Below are 20,966 nucleotides of genomic sequence, written 5' to 3' on the forward strand. Positions count from 1 at the left end.
AGAAAAATAAAAAATATGGAATAGAATTTTTGTCAGTTTTGTAAAGTGTCGAAAACGAGTTTTTTTTGTTCGTCAAGTTAATTTTTTTTTATTTTAAAAGCTATTTTTTTCTACTCTTTTATTATCGAGTGCGAAGTCTGAAACAAATAAAAATATTAGTTGGAAATTATTTATTTATATCTCATAAATACCTCCGATTTGTAATAAAATTTTTGATAAATATCCTCGAACTTTTTAATCGACGTAGCTGCCATTTCTTTTCCCCACTCGGTTTCATAAAATGACTTGACTTTGAATCTGGGGTCCAAAATTAGGCTAGCGCAGTATACCCAATTACTTTTCTCGTAATGTTTTATTAGCTTTGCCCTTGCAGCTTTTAAAGCTTCTACTATGACTGCATCGATTTCACTCTGGTCCATTTTTTCTGTCAACTCTTTAATTGACTCTTCAATTCGATCAACAAGCATATTGAAGCCGATTACTACCAAAGGAACTATAATATACTTCTCACCAGAAAGTGCTTGAGAAAGAATTTTGAAATGAACCAAATATTCGTTGACATTTTTCAACAGTTCCCAGTCATACTCAGATAAAAAATACTTTCTCAACTTTAAATTATTTTGACAAAGTAAACTCTCTTCAACAATGTCACAGCATCTTGTTAATTTTTCTTTCCACTGCTCAGAATAATTCAGTATTTGAAATAATTTTCGAAGTCTAAATAGTGGGAATTCAAGATTTGTCTCATCTGTTGCATTTTCATCGTCTTCTTCTATTATCTCTTTCCTTGCTTCCTCCTCTGCATCTTCATTGTCTTCAAAATCATCTTTTTCTTCTATGTTCTTAATTGAATCTATTTTCAATACTTTCAACATGTCCTGAACGCTTAAATTTAAAAAAAAAAAAAAAAAAAAAAAAAAAAAAAACGTGAGCGTAGCACCTGAAGTATTGATCAATGCAGTCGAAATTCGGTATTAAATGCGACAATTCCCTCATAAACGTTGTATTTGCAGAGGCATTATTTATTTATTTATTTATTCAATCTTACACGGGTTCAAACGATCCCTTTTGTACAGAAGTACTAACGTAGTGTGCATGGCAAGTAGAGCCATGTGAAAAGTTAAATTAAATTATCCACTGTAATACCAGCAACTTTCTCATCCAAATCATGTTCTGCAAGAGCGTTCTTGAAGAGTTCTGCAATTTCCTTTCCCGCGTGTTTTCCATTCGATGGTAAGAAAATAGAGCTAGCGAGTGAATTTCCCATTCATCATTAATAAAATGCGCGGTTGCTCCAAAATAAGATCGATTAGCAATTGAACTCCATCCATCAATGGTGTATGCTATTTTGGAGCAGTTAGTCTTTAATATTTGCATGACAACTCTTAACATCTCCTGGTATCTACATTCCGTTAACACTTTTAATCGATTACGCATGGGAATGTCAGCTTCGGGGTTTAAATAATTAAAATATGCTCGTCTTTCGTCATCGTCAAAAAAGCAGAAGGGAAGAAATTTTTTTGCTAACCAGTCGACAGTGTTTTTTTCAAAAATTTCTTGAACAAATACCTCAAATGAGTAAATCGAAAGTGAAAATTATATCATTCTTATATGTAATGTTTTAAATTCACTTTCCAGAAATATAATTTTTTAAATTTATTATTTATTAGTTAGGGGAATGTAGTCAAGGTTGGTCTACTGTCTAGGTAGGCCACTCGCGTTTTTTTGTCAAGTTCACTAGCGCCACCTACGCGAATATTTGTCGAGGCTTGTCTTAGTGAAACCTAACTTTTTGTTCAATTACATTTTCGGAAAATCGAAAATTGTGTTTTCTGTGACGTCGGTACAAAAAAAGCTCAAAAAAAGTTTTGTGCATAATGTGAAAAACCATTAATAAAAGATAAAAAACAAATTGAATCGTCAAGGCAAGTATGCAGAAAATTTGTGGGACTCATGGTTGAAAGGAAAACAAAGTAAAAAATCGAATCCCGAAACGTATTTCTTTATGGTTACAACAATTCGGTAATGTTACTTACTGTCAAGGTCGGCCACTATGTGTTTAAAATGCGCAAAGATGAGGACGAGCTACTTCATTTGCAAAAACTGCAATTCTGTATAACTCATAATATAATTGATCATCTTATTAATATTTTTATTTAATTTTATTAATATTTTAGTGCAAAATTTTTTTTTATTTATATTTATTTTTTTATATTGTTTATTTTTATTATTTTGTTATTTCATTAAGTTACAAACTGTAAACAATAAAGAATCAATTTTCCGTAACTCCAAACATGTTATTTTATTTTTTAACGATTAATGCCCTTTGAATTTTAAACATGGCCGACCTTGACTGTAATGGCCAACCTGGACTACAAATTTTTTTTTTTTTAAATCTTTATAACTTTTTCATTTTTAAACCTGTCAATTTACTTTGTACAGAAAAAATGTTTCTATTAAACAGGACTTTCCAACCATATACTTCAATTGTCCAAATTCATTTTTAAAAAAAAGTTATAAACAAAAGTCAAAAAGGTGGCCGACCTAGACTATGTTCCCCTATTATTTATTATTATTTATTATTTATTATTTATTATTTATTATTTATTATTTATTATTTATTATTTATTATTTATTATTTATTATTTATTATTTATTATTTATTATTTATTATTTATTATTTATTATTTATTATTTATTATTTATTATTTATTATTTATTATTTATTATTTATTATTTATTATTTATTATTTATTATTTATTATTTATTATTTATTATTTATTATTTATTATTTATTATTTATTATTTATTATTTATTATTTATTATTTATTATTTATTATTTATTATTTATTATTTATTTTCAAATAAGTAATGTTATAAAAGTACAAAAAACCTCCAAAAATTTCATAAAAATAATCTAACTTGTTTCACATCTTTCTTACTATTGAATTACAAAGTAAAATAATAAATAACATACTTCCTCTATGAGGAAGCAATAAATAAATATAATTATAAATAAAATAATTACATGTAAAATAATAATATAATAATATTAATAAATATATACGAATAAAATATAAATAATAAATAAAATAAATAATGAATATATAATAATTAAAATATAAATATTAGTAAATATAATTTTTTATGTTTGAATTTTATACTTCTTGGGTTATGTTTTTAAAAAAGCGATTTATAAATTTACTTTTTTCGAGCCAAGAGAGTCTTCCTTTTCCGGATACGTTTCTTTGTAAACTTCAATATGAAATTTATTAAGATGCCGTTGTAATCCAGTTGTATTACTGTTCGTCATTTTTATGATACATGGACCTTGTTCATTTAAATCTGGTGGACACAAGTTGCACCGAGCCATTTTAGAATTAGTTCCTTGAAAAAATTCAAAGGACTCATCTAACGATTTCGCATTATTTTTTCTTCTTTTACTTCTAAACTTTTTCTGTTCACCACTAAACAATCACATATAAAGATAAAAACAATTTAATTTACAGTTGAAATTTCTGACTAGTAAATATAAAAACTTTCATTCATTTTCTTGAAAAGGTTAACAATAGAATATAAAATAAATTAAAAATTTGTATTTGAACCTTTGTGAAAACTGAACAGTTTCAGTTAAGTTCTCTTCACCTGCTTCCTCGGGATTCTTTCTTTTTCCTGACATTTTTGTGTTGTTAATAGCAAAATAATTATTTTAATTTAACTGTCATGCAAATTCGAGCAGTTTGATCGATTTTTAACATAAAAACAAGACAATAATATACTTTTATGATTGACAAATTCATATCGACAAAATCGTTAATTATCAATATAGATATTATATATAAACGAGCGATCACAATCATTTCTTGGTTCGATATGCATCACTAACTGGTACTAGCGCGTGTCTTCCGAGCGTCCGACCGGTTCTTAAATTGGGAGCCTCAATTCTCGTTCGATTTTTAATTTTTTAATCATTTCTTTTTTTTTGTTTTGACTTTTTTCTTGTTTCTCCGTGAAGCATTTGCATTATTTCCTCCCTTAATTTACGATCATTTTCGAATTCTTTTATTTTGAAATTCCTCTTTAATTGACAATTGGTGATTAATTGTTTCTGTAAATCGTGACGATATTGTTCTCGTTTCTCATAAGCTCGAACACGATTATCATGCTCGAAATGATCATTTTGATAGGAGTCCTTAATCGCTTTATCCTGTTGCAATTCACGACATCTGCTGTTCGCTCGAATTGCCTCCCTCTCATTGAGTTGAATTTGCAAAGATTTAACGTTGTAGGCGTTTCTCAGTTGCCCCTCCAATTGTCGAAGTTCGAGTGAAGTCGCTCTTAATAGATGACGTTGCTTCTCCTCCCGAATTTCTTTATCATTATCTGAAGATATTACCAAAAGGAAAACTAAAATAAAAATTCAAGCAGCATTGTCACAGGTTAAGGAAATCAGGGAAAACAGAGAAAAGTCAGGGAATTTTATTAAAAGTACTGGAAAAAATTAAATTTTTAGAATTCATAAAGAAATTTTGAATTTTTTGTTTTTTTTGTTTGCCTCACAAACTGTGAAATTACTACGAATTCTAATACAAAACCTTCAATTTTTTCTATTTCTAACAATAATTTATTTTAAATAATTCAATTCTTGAAGAACTATTATAAAATTATTACTTATAAATTATTAAATGAATAATTTTACTTAAATATTTTTAAATTAATTGAATTTTAAGAGTTGCGTTTGCAATTTTCATAAATAAATTTCAAACTGTTTCAATTGAAAATTGTGGAAAATTTCAATTTTGAATGAATTTAATTAGAAAATTTAAAGTACTTAGTTTTTTGAAAAATTTTAATATTTCAAATTCTTCTGAGATTAATTAAATATTTTAATATATATTTAATTAATTATCAACCCTAGCAGGAGTACGTGAATTTACTCACCCTTTAAGAAGTAACTGGGGTGTCTAGACATTCCACACTTTAAACTTGTTTTAAAAGCATTCTATTTGACATAAATTCAATTATGGGTAGTGAATTTTTTTGGTTTTTTAGTAAGGAAAACAATGATATTATTCATATTTTGATAAATTAAAAGAATTTTGAAAAAAACTTTAAAAACAAAAAAAATCACCAAAAAAATGCAAAATTGACTTTTTTCACAAAAAACATTGTAGTTTCTTAAAAATTTGACTAATTAAAAAAATATTTTGGATTTTTGAAGTTCAATAGATATGTAGTTCTACAAACGAAGGAAGAAAATGAAGATAATTTTGGCACAACATCTTTTTTTACGTTCATGTTTTAAAAAGTAGGTTAAATTCAAGTTAATAGTATTATCAAAGTTACCTAAAAGTGTCCAGTCAAAAAATTACAAATTGTGCGATTCCACGTCACTTCGACAGTGTTTTGAAGTAAGCAAATGGATTTTAATGAAACTCAGGGATTTTAATCTATATACAGTAGAACCCGGTTAATACGATCATTTATGGTGGTCCCTGCAATTAAAGACATACATTTTATTTCCCGCCTAATACGTTTTTTCTAAAACCAGCCAAAAGATGCGCGCGCAGCCTATGTCATCTGTTTGTTGTTTGTATATTGTTTGAGAGCAAAATAAAATGTTTAATAATTGAAAATTTCTTGGTGGTATATAAATTTTCTTTTGGAATATTAAATATTAAACAATCAAGGTAATTTTTCTCATTAAACAATAGAATTTGAACTGTCCGCATAAGAGTTAAGTAAAATTATTTAAATAACTTTTTTAATTAACAAAATTTTATATAATCATTATTAACATTTTTTTTCGTTTTTTCATCCTGAATTTATGAAAACAAAAATGGAGTTTTCATAAAGTTATATGTTTTTATATACATACACGGAAAAAGTATCGGCACGTCAGATGTACAGGTTGTGTCAAATTTTCTTCTACATTTATTTTGCACGCCATCTGTGCCAGTTTGGCGTATCTGACGTGCATTACGTACGTCTGATACAAGAAGACTAGGTCTGATATCTCGAAATGGCACCTCAGACGTGCAAAATGAAATGTACTGCTGTTGACACTGTCCTTGGCGCATCTAATGTCCCGGAATTTTTTCCGTGTATAGATTAAAATCCATTTGCTTACTCCAAAACACTGTCGAAGTGGCGTAGAGTTGCACAGTTGTAAATTTTACAGCTATTTATAAACAATTCAACCACGGGACCCAGGTTATGAAAAGGAAATTAACAATAACTTACAAAATCATGTACATTTCAGGGTCGCTGATTGCGAATCCGATGTCAGATTTCCAAAATTCAAAGTAGCGGATCCAATATGGCTGACGAATTTTTAAAAATTGCATGCAATTTACACGAAACTTGTTACTCCGGGGTTTTTGATTACGAATTCTGATGCCAGATTTTTCGAATTCAAAATGACAGATCAAATATGGCGACCATTTTCTTAACCTTCGCGCTACCAACGATTTTTTATAACGCGGGCTCCGATGCGGTCACCCGGGGTGACCAAACGCTTTTTTATTTTTATTGTCCAAAAACGATTTAAGTTCATTAAATTTTTTCAAAAAATTTTTTAAAAATTTTTTCGGGCAAAAAAAAATTTTTTGTTTCTTTTTATTTTTTTCTTTAAAGTGCTTCTTATTATGAGTATTTTCCAAAAAAATTATCTTAATCGGCTAACAAAGAAAAAAGTTATGTGCCTTTTTTGAAAAACCGACCAAAATTTTGAGTAAGCGGTAACTCAAAAAATTTTGAAAATTTTGAAAAAACTTTTATACATTTTTATTCCATGTATATGAGGGAACAAATTCGGTAAGTATTATTAATATTGCTAAAATCATCGAAAATTCTTCAGATCACTTCCCGTGGAATTGCTCATTTGTTTATAATAATATAAATATTTATGCAAACTAAAAATTAAATATTAGATTTCACAAATCTTTTACAAATTTAATAAGGATTATTAAACAAATTTGTTTTGAAACGTTTAAAAATTGTTGGCTCTACGCTGTTTTGAACATAAGCACATGTATATTCTGTCAGAAAGAACCAGGAAACTGTAATTTTTCGTCTAAAAATTGAAAAACAACGCTTAATAACAAAATAAAGCATACTGGTCAACAGGGAATAAGGTTCTACGACACATAGAACAACAAAAGTATAAAAACATAAAATATTTTTTTTAAATGCGTGCCAGGAAACTGATAATTTATCTGACCAAATAGCCATTTCGATCACAAAGTAGGGGAGACTGGGGTAAACCCGCTCACTTTTTTTCAGATCGGTAAAAATCTAGGAAATTATTCTCTAAATCCAAGTTAATTTATATCATTTGAAAGTTTATGATTTCTACTAAAAAAAATAAAAAAGAGTTTTTTATTTATCGTTTTTAGTTTTACTTAGAGAAACTTTTTAATACATACCAAATTTCGAAATCACAATTTTCCAAAGTAAATCCGCTCACTTTATCTTTTCAAGATGGAACAGTTTTATTTTTTAAATACTAGCTCCTCCGACGGCCGCAAGCGGCCGTCTACGGTGCTATTTTTTATATGTCCATTGTTCAAGTCCATTATTTCATTAATAATAATATTAATTATAATACAGACATTATAATATTCAAATTTTTTCAGTTAATAATTTGCTTATTTATATTTGAAATGTTGACGATTTTTAAACAATGCAAAATAAGATTTATTATGAGTACTTTTTCTTAACAAAAATAAAATTTATATATTCGCGCTCTTTTTAAATAACATACGACTGCAGCGCCACCTTTACATGTCCAAACAATTTTGAAAACACCCTTCTATTAAGATTTTACATTCTCATTGCCCATTCTTTACTTCGATACTTTTCGAATCGATATATTCGACCTTTCCACTTCAAATCTTTTTTAAGAAAGGATTAAAATTCGTCTTATTTCCGTCTTAAGTATGATTTATTATTGATAAAATATGAGTTCTATAAAAAATTCTAAAAACAGAAAATTGATTTAATAAATAATGAATATAGGTTTCATGAATTACAACTATGAATTTAAATAATGTTATATTTTATTAAGAGAAAGTGAAATGTAGTTACAATTTTGGTTTTAACAAGTTATAAATTTTGTTATTGTTAAAATATAATACGTGAAATTACTTTATTCTAAATTTTAAATTTAGAACTAAGTGAGCGGCTTTACCCCGAGTGTATTCCTCACATTTCAGAATAAATTTAATTAAATCTTTTTGAAATAAGACAAAACTATATACATATATATGTACTTCGAAGAAGGACATCCAATAGCAACAAAAAAATTTGCCAAATAAATTAAGACTCAAAAATAATGATCGAAAAACTTAAAAATCCAAAAAACGTTTTTTTTCTGACTCCTCCAAAAACATTTGATCGCCTCTGATTCTATTTTGAATTCATGAAACTACACTGAACAAATTTAAAGCGCCCTGCTACTTTCAATGTGAGACAGCAGCGCGCTCTACCATAAAGGTTAGCAGTTAACCGCAAAAAGCGAGCATCTCTCTTTTTCGGGCTAGCAGTTAACCCTAAAAAGAGTAACTGCGTTCCTTTTGATAGAAGTGCACTGCTGTCACGCGGGAAAGAAAGCAGCGCTATCTACAAGGACAGCAGCTGTCTTTAAATTTTTTCAGTGTAAACGAAAGTTTTTTAATATAAGTTGAATGTTAAGTACTATTCACAGTACACAGTAAAAAGAAAGTCTTATTTTAAGACAGGAAAGCAGTCTTAAATTAAGACGCAACATTTTTAAAGCAGTCAATGCTGAATTTAAGCAATGGATTTTGTATGATTTAACATTACAGCAGACAGTGCTGAATTTAAGACTGATCTTAAATTAAGATTTAATTTTTACAGTGTACCAATATCTCCATCTTAAATTGAGTTCATAGCGTCAAATCGCTAGTGATCGGGTTTAAGGGGCCATTCATTAATTACATAAGGACGATTTTAGGCAATTTTGACCCCCCCCCCTCCCCCATGTAAGGATACATAAGATTTCTCAGACCCCCCCTCCCCCTTCTTACGTAATAATTTACCACGAGCTTGCCTAACAAGCGTCGAATAATGAAATATCGTTAAAAACGGTTTGGGGACACTTTTTTGAAAGTCGAAATTTCATCTGTTCTTCAAAAATCGCTTAAATTTTATTTACAGTCGTTCAAAAGATGGGTGGCCATCTTGGGTACCCTTACCCTAATTAATTAAGCATTTTTAATAAACAAATAAATAATAGAATTGTTTATCTTATAGGTAATTCTTTATTTTTTATGCAGTTTACTAATAAAATCTTTTAACATATTTCATTCTAAAGTTAAAACAATGAATCATTTTAATATAGCCAACTTACATTTAAAAGTAGTAGAATAAAAATATAACTATTCAATAATCGATTATTTAAACAATATTAAATAAGGCGTACTTGCGTTTGCGATGCCAAAAAATAGGCCCCACTTTAATGTTTTTTGCACAGTCATTTTAGTTAAAATATTACAAACGATTTTTGCACCTTAAAGTACATTATAAAAACTAAAAAAAGAAAAAATTGTTTCGTTTTTTAACCGCTATTTATGATTCGTAGAGGGCCCCAAAAATGTCGATCTCAAATTTGTAAGAGTTTGCGGTGCCCCGAATAGAGCCTTTCCTGACTGTCTAAAATCAAAAAAACAAAATTTATTCGTTAGTATACATTAATACCTAGTGGATGTATATAATGAAATTAAAAAAAAGTTAAAAAAACGAAAAAGCGGTACTTTTAAAGTCAATTTTTAAGAAATGATGATTTTGATCTTTTGAATTTTTGACTTGAAAAGTACCGCATTTTCGTTTTTTTAACTTTTTTTTAATTTCATCATATACGTCCACTAAGTATTAATGTATACTAAAGAATAAATTTTGTTTTTTTGATTGTAGACAGTCAGGAGAGGCTCTATGCGGGGCACCGCAAACTCTTACAAATTTGAGATCGCCATTTTTGGGGCCCTCTACGAATCGTAAATAACGGTTAAAAAACGAAACAATTTTTTCTTTTTGTAGTTTTTATAATGTACTTTAAGGTGCAAAAATCGTTTTTAATATTTTAAATAAAATGTCTGTGAAAAAAAAAACATTACAGTGGGGCCTATTTTTTACCTTCGCAAACGCAAGTACGCCTTAAATTAACAAATGCTAAAAAATATTAATTTCAATATTTAACCCATTAAGTCTTATGAAGAAACTAATCATTGCATTAAAAAATTAAAAATTGGATTAACAGGCAAACTTAAAAAAAGAGGTTTTTTGTTTATAATTTCCAATTTTTTAACAATAATTGTTGAAACAAATTAGTTAATAAAAACATTTTATTTTTAAAAACTGTTGTCGCCAATCGATTCTGTGCAAAAAATTAAGAAATTTTAGTACCTATGGATTATTTTTTTGTCCAAGTCGTATTTTGTTCACAAAATTGTTTTAAACAAATTATGCTGCATTAATGGTGTTTCACTCCAAGGATAAAGAAATGGATTTAAAGTAAAATTAACAATTAGATTCATAGGCAAATTGTAAAAATTATTATATATAGGGGAGACTGGGGCGAAAGGTTAAACTGACAAAACAGTTAAAATTCATTATCTTTTGAACGGAAATAGTTAGAGCATTGCAATTTTATTTATAGAAGGGTATTATTACCCTTAATAAATGTCCGGAGTTATGTGACATTCTGTTCATTTTTGTGGAGTCCATATTTAAATTTTTTTCACCCTACTTTTGAAAATTTTTTCGTAAAAGAAAATATCAACTTTTAAGTATATTTTTTGCATTTATTCTCACCGCGATTTTTTTAGTTCATTATTTGGGTCCCCTGAAGAGATACCTAAAGGAATTTGCTAAATATCTTTAGTCAGATTTTTTTTATATTTGTTGTTAAAGCCAAAAACGCACCCTGAGGCGAAAAGTTAAATAATGGGTGGGGCAAAAAGTTAAATGTATTTTTACATGTTGTTAAATTTTTTTTTATTTTTCGTTTTTTTGGGTTTATTTGTTTAAAAATTATTTATTTGACATTAGGCAAGTACTCTGTCAAAAAATAAGACCGCTCACGTGAAATAAACCAAAATTTTTGTTTTTAAATTTCAATTTATTAACTTAATAACTATGTATTCTAAAGCTTTTGTTAAATAAACAAAGATCTTTTATTAATTAAATAACTTGTTTACGTATACTTTAACTTATCTACTACTTAACACCTATCAGAAAATGGTTTTAGTAGGCTAAAAATAGAATTTAACATTTAGCCCCAGTCAATTAACTTTTCGCCCCAGCATAGGACGAAAAGTTAAAAGAAGCAAAATTGGGTAAGAATTCCTGAAGTGGGCCCCTATTTTTCATTGGGTCAATGGATTTTTCTCATTCTTATATGTTTCGATAGCCTATGATGGCATAAAAAAAACTTGTAAATAGTTTTCCGAAATTCGAATATTTACCAAAGTTATTCAAGGTCAAAGTTATTTGTAGCGTTTTAGTAAATAGCTAATTACTCGCGATCGAATGAACCGATTTTAATAAAAATTGGAGGAGAGTTTACCTGAAGAATTGTACTTTAGATAAATGATCAAAATTTTAATTAAAAAATATAATTTGTTTAAATAAATTAACTTTTTAATTTTTGGGGTTAAAAAAATGTGTTCTCCATCTTTTTTTTGAATTTTTTTTAATAATCAAATAGAGAATACTTTTGAGATTTTATTTTAACAATAAGGAAGTGGGATTCTCTATCACTTTAGAAAATATAATATTTTTAGTTACAAAATTTTTTGAAAAGTTAAAGAAATTTGAAGCAAAACAAATGAATGAACTAAACTCGATAATTTTAACCAACCAAGTTTAGTTCATTCATTTGTTTTGCTTCAAATTTCTTTAACTTTTCAAAAAATTTTGTAACTAAAAATATTATATTTTCTAAAGTGATAGAGAATCCCACTTTTTTATTGTTGAAATAAAATCTTAAAAGTATTCTCTATTTAATTATTAAAAAAAATCTAAAAAAAAGATGGAGAACAAATTTTTTTTAACCCCAAAAATTAAAAAGTTATTTTATTTAAATAAATGCCTTCATCGTCAGAAGCGTGGAGTCTGTTATTTTTTGAAAGTCCATTATTGTTAGGGTCCGAGGAGTTGGTTTTTGTTCTTTTTCTCTTTTTTAAATTTATCATTTCTCCGTCTCCCATTGTGATGGGGAACGGTATAAAATTGTGTTGCGCACAGAAGGATTGTATTATTATTATTATCGAATGAGTGCGAGCCACACACCTTCACTCATTCAATATTATCGGATAAAGTTCGCACGTCTACTCGAGACGAGATTCAGACTCGGACTCAGTCCTATGATCTGAATGTCTTTGCGAGAGAGGAGCAGGTACTTATAGAGCCAGTGTAACAGGTCACAAGCGAGAAGAAATCACTAGCATGCACTCTGGCGGCGCTTGTCGGAAGTGGCGCAACGTTGGTTGCCAAGCGCTGTGTCGATAATATCAGGATATGCATGCGCGCCAGAAAACAGTTCCGACAAGCGCCGCCAGAGTGCATGCCAGTGATTTCTTCTCGCTTGTGACCTGTTACACTGGCTCTATAAGTACCTGCTCCTCTCTCGCAAAGACATTCACAGTTATCCCTCCACTGTGAGATACGGTGAGGGAATTTTTACCAGTCTTTCACCTTTGTTTTACCAGAGGTGAAAAATTAAATTAATATGTTCTATTAATTAAAAAAAATATATATTTTTGAAAAATATATTTTCTTAAAATAAATTTTTGAAAAATATATTTTTTAAAAATAAATTTTTGAAAAATATATTTTTTAAAAATAAATTCTAATTAATAATTTAAAAAAAATCAATTTTCAAAACCTTGGTTTTTTGTTGGCTGCCAATAAAAAATCAAGCTTTTGAAAATCGATTTTGTTTCCTTGGCAATTCCTTGGCAACTAATATTGACCCGATGCTTGGCTACCGATCATTGGCAGTAGCGTGATCATCTCAAGTTTAAACTATTGGTGGTCCAATGATGGTTGCCAATTGTTTTGCCAAGAAAAAACGATTGGGCACCAAGTATGGCCCATTATTGAACCAATCGTTACCATTGGCAACTTCCCGTTGGGGTATTATATTGTCTAAAATAGTATATTTCGTAACGAGTGCGAGCAGTTGCCAATTTTTGAACTAGCACTTTTTTTGGAACAAAAAAAGTGCTCGTTCAAAAATTAGAAACTGCTAGCACTAGTTACGAACGATATTTTTCATAACAAGGTGCAAAAAAGTGCCCTTTTTAGCACCGCGTTATGAAAAAAATAATTTATGCAAAATTTAACCTTTTGCCCTAGTATCCCCTACCTGTTTTTTGTTTTTAATTTCCATTTGCTTTTGCTTGGGATGAAACACCATATTTATTCAGCATAATTTGTTTAAAACAATTTTTTGAACAAAATACGACTTGGACAAAAAAATGACCTAAACTAAAGTTCCTTAATTTTTTACACAGAATCGATTCGCGTCAACAGTTTTCAAAAATTTTTAATTGTTTATTAATTTGTTTAAGCAATTGCAAATCAAAAACAAAAAAACAGGTATTTCTTCCCCCCGCCATAAGGCCATGTAGAGATTTTCCAACCCCCCCCCCCCTCCCCTAAAAACCCTTACGTAATTAATGAATGGCCCCTTACCCTGTGAGCGGGTTTACCCCAGTCTCCCCTACACAATTGAGGAGCTTCACAGTGGGCCAGGAGGTAGGCAAAAGCGGCCAAAACTCAAAATTCAATTGGATTCACTTAAAACTCGTTACTCAGGGGTTTTCGGGGTCGCTGATTACAATTCCAATGTCAGTTTTTCAAATTTAAAAATGTCGGATCCAATATGGCGGACGTCAATGTTAAGAATTAATCTAAATTACTTAAAAATCGTTACTCAGGGATTTTCAGAGTCGCTGATTACGAATCCAATGTCAGTTTTTTAAAATTCAAAATGGTGAATTCAATATGGACGATGCAAAAGTTAAACATTTATTTAATTCCCTTGAAAATCGTTACTCAGGGGTTTTTGGGGTCGCTGATTACGAATTCGATGTCTGTTTTTGGAAAAAGCAGTGAACACTATCCTGAGGGTTTTTATGAGTTCTTAATAAGAATGTGTAATTAATAATTCAAAATGATGACCCCAAAAGTTTTATAATTTTTTTTTTAATTTGGGTTCACAGTGGGACAAGTGACCCTATTTTATAACCAAAAGTCGGAGTGTAATAAAAATTGCTGAGAACTTGTTACTCGGGGGTTTTCGGGGTCGATGATTACAAATCAGACGTCAGATTTTCAAAATTCAAAATGGCAGATCCAATATGGCTGACAATTTTTCAGAAATTTAACAGATCTACTTCAAAATTTGATTTCGCCACGTCAACGCTCGATGATTCTGAATTCGGTAAAGAGCGAATAACCAGAAAGATTACAATTCTTAATGCACTTAAAATTTACTATTTTGAATTTTAAAAAACTGACGTCGGATGCGTAATCATCGACCACGAAAACACTCAAGCAACGAGTTTAAAGGGAATCTGTTGAAATTTTTTTAATTTGTAAATCTGGCATCGAATTCTTAATTAGCAACCATAAAAACCCCCAAGAAACGACTTTGAATGAAATTCGTTGAATTTAAACAAAAAATTTCGTTATATTTGATCCGCCATTTTGAATTTTAAAAATCTGACGTCTGATTTGAAATCAGTGACTCCGATAATCACCAAATAACGAGTTTGAAGCTATTTTTAGTATACTTAGGCTTTTAGCCACAAAAAAGGTTCTCCTGGACCACTATGCATTATTTCGCTTATAATTTTTTTAAATTACAAAATAAGCAAAAATGGGCAGATTAATCTAATGCAATATATTAAATTTAGATGAGATATCATGTTTACCTTGGGGAATATAATGCGGAAGTCAGTGGCGGATCCAGGGGGTGTCATGACCCCCACCCTGGAACGAAAAATTTACATAAAAAAGGTTAGCTAATTATGGTCGTCGCTCGCCGCATCTATAGATGACCCCCCCTTGGAGTAAATTCTGGATCCGACACTGGCGGAAGTTAGGAGAACTATCAAATGAATTTTGAAAAAGGAAAATTTAACAATATATCAAATGTGCTTCATTTTTTATTACATAAACTATTTTTAAGTGAGAAAATTAATTAATTTAAGAAAGAAATAAGGAGACCAAAATTTGTCTTTGTAAAAAATGATATTCAAGGAAAAAATTTTCTCCTTATTTTGTATATAACTGCACCAAATTAAAAAATGGGCAAATTTAATTACACGGAGAGAGAATATATATTAAATTTTGTAAAAATATTTTCAAATTGGGGAAAAAGTGCGACAAAGCGAAATTTTGATATCAAAAAATACTAAACTTTAAAAAAACTTATGTAAAATTTAGTATAATTATATCAAATATCAAGAATATTAATTAAATTCTAATATAACTTTACTAAATTTCATATAAGTTTTTTTAAAGTTTAGTATTTTTTGATATCAAAATTTTGCTTTGTCGCACTTTTTCCCCAATTTGAAAATATTTTTACAAAATTTAATATATATTCTCTCTCCGTGTAAAAGTACATTTAATTTAGAAGATATTCCATGCTTAGTTTGTTCTATATCGCGCGGAAGCTAGGAAAACTAACAAATAATAGCAAGTGCATTTCAAAAAAATAAATATTTTCCGACGTTAAATGTGCTTGATTTTTTAAAATATAGTGTTTTTTAATTTATTATAAATATTTTTTATAATAATGCATATCATTTTTATTGAATTTTTACTTAGTTTTATTCTAGGAGAAATAAAACAAATCAATTTAATATAGTACACAGAACAAGTATATTTATTTTAATAGTAAAAGCAAGACTGAGCAATGTTTAGAAGTATACAGAATGACTGCTTGTAGTCAACTAACTCATACCTGAAAAGGGTTTTTCGCAATTTTACTCATTTTACTTGAGACATCCAAATCGGTCTATCGAAAAGTGGGAGGTTTGCATGAACCCTTAAGATATTTGCTAGACATCATAAAGGTGAAAGTTTTACAATTTTGTTATTTTTACTACTTTGCCTGCACGGAGAGAAATCTGTTGCTCTTAGCGCATGAGCAGGCCGTACTAAAAGCGCATACACACCACCATGTGTAAGTTGCAAGAAAACCATGCTGATTTTTCATGGATTTGAGCAACTGTGGCACAAGTGGACACAAGCTGTGCAAAGTTAGCACCGGCCTTTGCAAAATTAGGTACAGACGTCTGTGCGAAAAGCGAACCAACATGTCTCTAGCATTATTCGTAACACATTTCTCTCCGTGTGGAAAGAACATTTTTAATCTTCTACACTTAGATTTTAGCATGTTTAAGTTTTTTCCAAACTACATTAAAATATAATCCTAAATTTAAATCTTATTCTAAATTTATAATCTCAATAATTTTAATGAAATAAAATTTAAAAGTCAGAAAAAAAATCATTTATAGAAAAATAAATAAATATTTTAGTCGGCAGAGCCCTTTAAATTTTTTAATCAAACTTTTCAACAAACATCTAAAATATTTGACAAATAACTATAATATTCTACAAAAAGTTACATAAAATAATATAGATTTAGGTTATTATAATTATGTAACATTTATATTTCTAAAGTGGACTTTTGTCCGCTTTTGGATGCGTACTGGCCCACTGTGAGCTGGATCGAAGAACCGGCTCTTCGCTCGGACCGCAATGCAAGCGCTAATGCCAGTCGGGTAGGAGTGAGTGGCCCAGAGGCGCTCACTGCCACCCGACTGATATTAGCGCTTGCGGTCCGAGCGAAGAGCCGGTTTTTCGATCCAGCTCCTCAATTACTTAAAATTGAATTTACATAAATTTTTAAAAACAAAATCAATTTTATAACATTTTTTTAAATGAGTTTCATAAATAAAAAAATCCCTTTATAGGAATTTAATTCTTTTCATAAATAATAAAACTCATCGCAGAATTTCAATTATTTTTAATACAATTTTAATTAAATTCCTCGAAGAATACAATTATTCCTAAACATTTTATTAAAATTCGTCGAAAGAATTTTATTATTTTTAAATTTATTGATAAAATTCTTCATAAGAATTCAATTTTAAGAAAGATTTAATTAAGGGGCTGGATGCTATAAATTATTTTTGTATTTAAATAATTGAGTACTCGCAGAATTTTCTAATAAAAATGTATTTAAAAGTTAATTTCACTATTTCAGTTAAAGTTTTAGATAATTGTAGTTGAATATTAAAAGCATTATATGTGTATGTCCACATGAAAAGGGCTTATTTTGTCGGTTCTAGTTTTCGAGATAATCGCATTTTAGTAATTTTGGAGCAAAATCTTAATTTTTTTTTTATTTTTTATTATCAATCTACATGTTTTGACAAGTCGAATCATGCGGTTTTCATTAATTTATCGATAATTTAACTGTTTGATTTCATTGGTTCTTTAGAAAAAAGAAAAGGGCCCATTTTGTCGGTCATTTGCAAAAGTAATCAGTATTTTAAAAATTGAGGTATGGGAAAATTTAAAACCTCTTGATTTTTCATCTCTAAGGTGCCCTGGACTGTAAACAATTCTCATCTGAATAACTTACCAGAAGAACCAGAGATATTGATGTTAGAGTCTTTGTTTTTGTAGTCGTAGAAAATTAATTAATTTTGTTTTTCTCGAAATGAGGTTTTGGCGTTCTAATCTTTAAAATTCTGTAACTCATGGAATTTTTCACCAAAAAAGTTCTATGATCACTCAAAATTTTCCAAATTTTGCAAGGAATTCGCCTATGTAGATAAGTCCAATAGTGCCAAAATTGGCCCTTTTCATGTGGACGTCCATATATGATGAATTTACAGAAATAATTGAATTTTGAAAAGCGTTTAAATTTAAATTTTTGAAATTCTGAATTTATCATACTTTTAATTAACAATTATGTAGAACTAATTTTCTTTTAATTTTAAATGATATTTTTTTGAAAGTAGGTATTTTGAAGGTAAAAGAAGTTAACAATTTTTCCGGATCAATCTCACAAATAAATCTCTTGAATAAGCTTATGAGTTTCATATGTGTCGACAGCATAGCTGCCCTAATACAGAAACCTGCTTAATCTGAAAAATATTTTTCGAAATTAATTAATAATTTCAAAATTATCAAAGAATTCAGAAAAAACGGGAGCATGTTGGGATACGAGCCCACGGTCAGAGCAGTCTACCGGCAATAAAAAGGTCGTGGGCTCGTATCCCACCATGCTACCGTTTTTTCTGAGTTCTTTGATAATTTTGAAATTATTAATTAATTTCGAAAAATATTTTTCAGATTAGGCAGGCTTCTGTATTAGAGCAGCTGTGCTGTCGATACATATGAAACTCATGAGCTATTCAAGAGATTTATTTGTGAGATTGATTCGGAAAAATAGTTAACTCCTTTCACCTTTAATATTGATTACCGAATGATAAATTCATTTCCCTTAATTAGGTATTTTAAGTTTTTATTTTCTAATATATTTGAAGAATTTCCGAATAATCGAAATTCGTATAAAATTGAATTGTAAATAAATGGATTTGAAAATTCTCAAAGAACTTTGTCAAAAATTATTTAAACTAATTGATTTAATGAAGAATTTTAGTTAAAAAAAAAATTGTAGAAAAGAATAATTGAATTGAAATAATATTGAAAATAATTTTGAAGAAGTTACAGTAACAATTTTCTTATAAGTTATTGAATTTCAAAAGGTTTTGAATTTGAAATTTTTGAAAATCTTTATTCATATGAAAAATAATAATGATTAAATATTTATTGTAAATAAAACTGTTGATGTTTTCGAATAATTTTACATTCATATAAATTCGCAAATAAATGTATTAGAACATTTTTTTGAGTATATAATAATTTTTAGAGTAAATCAGAATATTCCTTAGGGCCAGGGAAAAAGTAAAAATATTGTCTGGAATTCTGGGAAAAGTCAGGGAAAAGCAAAATTGCTGCAACCCTGTTAAAATCGAGAATAAGTCGAAAATTAAAAGAGAAAAATTTTCGACTGTGAAAAAAAAGTTGACTAAAGTTTGTAGATTTCTGCAAAAAGTCTGAAATTTCAGATTTTGTTTGAAACTAAAATACTCGAGAGAAAATTCATCCCTTTTTTCTTATCTTAATAAAGTTTTGCGAGAGGAAATTTAAAATTTAAAATTGAGTAAAGCTAGTATACTTTATTTGTATTATTAATTACTACGGGATAATTAACGGTCCGCGAAGTTGCCTTTTCTCTCTCAACAAGAAACTCATCACTTTCGATATCACCTGGAATAATTAAGTTATAAATATTGTCTTTCTCTTTTTTTATGTCTGCTTTACTTTTAAGTCGTGAAACTTCCTCGGCAAGTTTTTTTGTTAATTCACAATTCCATTGAGATTGTTCCATAATTTTTTTTTCACGATTCAAATTTTCCTCGAGCTCAATTTCCGCCCAGCCAATAGACAAAATCCTTTGATAGTCACACTCTTCCCCTCTACTTATTACTTTCAATCGTTTTTCTTCAAGTAATTTTTCAGTGGCTCTCGCCTCACAAATTGTTTCATTTTGCTCACAAATTTTCTCCATTTCTTTTCGCTTTACCCATTCCATAGCTATATGAATTTTTTTCTTTTCTGTTAAAAAATGTAAAACACAAAATTCTGAAACTTCAACCTCTTGTGGGTTGAAAAAAATGAGGTTTTTGATTGTTTTTTGTTTGTTGATAATTTTGACAAGTGGATTCGTCCACAAAATGTTTTTTTTTTTTTTAATTTTGAAAAAATCTTTTGTTGAATTTGAGATTGTGATTTTGTTTATAGTGGATGGAAAGTGTGGGAGGTGGAAGAAAATTTCCATAAAGCGTAGCGGGATTCTGCGAATGGGGAGGATTTATGGGCGAATCCACGGAACCGTGCGATTTAAACATAAAAATATAAATATTTTTAAATTACAAGCACACTTTTTATTTTTAGATATATATGTTCGAAATTTATTCAAGAACAAAATTTTCTGTGCGTGAATCATTTTTATTTACTGCTGAAAGCATTGTAATTAAAAAAGTATATTGAAATTTTGATTGACAAGATGTCATTTTTGAACTGAAAAAACAAATGAAGACAACTGAAATATGTTTAATAATCAATTATATTCTAGTCGATTTTTCTAAGTAGAAAGTTTTTACTACAAATGTTTTTACCTATTTTTATTTATTTCTTATAATTTACTTCAATAGGAATGATTGTTTATTTGTATATTTATTTTATATTTCTTTTACGAGTTTTAAAGTGCAAACAATAAAATTATAACTTATTTAACCATTCAAAATCTTTATTTTCATAAAATATTCTTAACATTTTACTTTTTAAAACTTTTTTAAATTGAAAATCAAAAGATTATTTGCTTACCATTGTGAAAAATATTTTCTAACCCGTATTTCTAGAAATTGACATTTCTGAATATAAACAAACATATCGACCTTCCAATAATTGAAAACTGATATATTCACACTTATGAGATCGAGTCTTTTAAAGATGAAAATTCCACAACATTTTTATATTTAATATTTTTAAAATGTTTTAATTGGAATACATATTTAGCATTTAGAATCATGAATATTTATAATAATATCTACCGTTCACACAAAGTTTCAACTGATTATTTTTTAAGCTATAAGTGTGCCATTAAAAAAAGTATAAATTTATAATCATTCACGTTTGAAGGTGTAGACATAATTATTGTTTTATTATCTTTATTTTTAAAGGCACACGGTTAAGTAAGGTCTAAATTTATTAATTTTTTCATAAGGAATAAGCTCTTTCAAAAAAATTAGAATTGCATTACCGCTGAAAGCACAAAATGAAAAA

The 20,966-nt window shown here is 28.7% G+C and overlaps 2 protein-coding genes across 2 annotated transcripts in view; one reads left to right on the forward strand and one right to left on the reverse strand.

Annotated features, from left to right (window-relative positions):
• Positions 1 to 20,966, forward strand: part of LOC122510573 (ATP-dependent RNA helicase abstrakt) — a 276,756-nt gene that overhangs the window by 161,710 nt on the left and 94,080 nt on the right. The window lies entirely within an intron of this gene.
• LOC122510559 (meiosis-specific nuclear structural protein 1-like) lies at positions 1,121 to 19,713 on the reverse strand. The gene is made up of 3 exons (XM_043625316.1): positions 19,443 to 19,713; positions 3,995 to 4,385; positions 1,121 to 1,247 (listed from the first exon to the last, which is right to left on the reverse strand). Exons 1-3 carry the CDS (start codon positions 19,711 to 19,713, stop codon positions 1,121 to 1,123), a joined length of 789 nt encoding a protein of 262 aa, XP_043481251.1.

Source organism: Leptopilina heterotoma, unplaced genomic scaffold, assembly GCF_015476425.1.
Source record: "Leptopilina heterotoma isolate Lh14 unplaced genomic scaffold, ASM1547642v1 Lhet_70, whole genome shotgun sequence".
NCBI classification, from domain to species: Eukaryota; Metazoa; Arthropoda; class Insecta; order Hymenoptera; family Figitidae; genus Leptopilina; species Leptopilina heterotoma.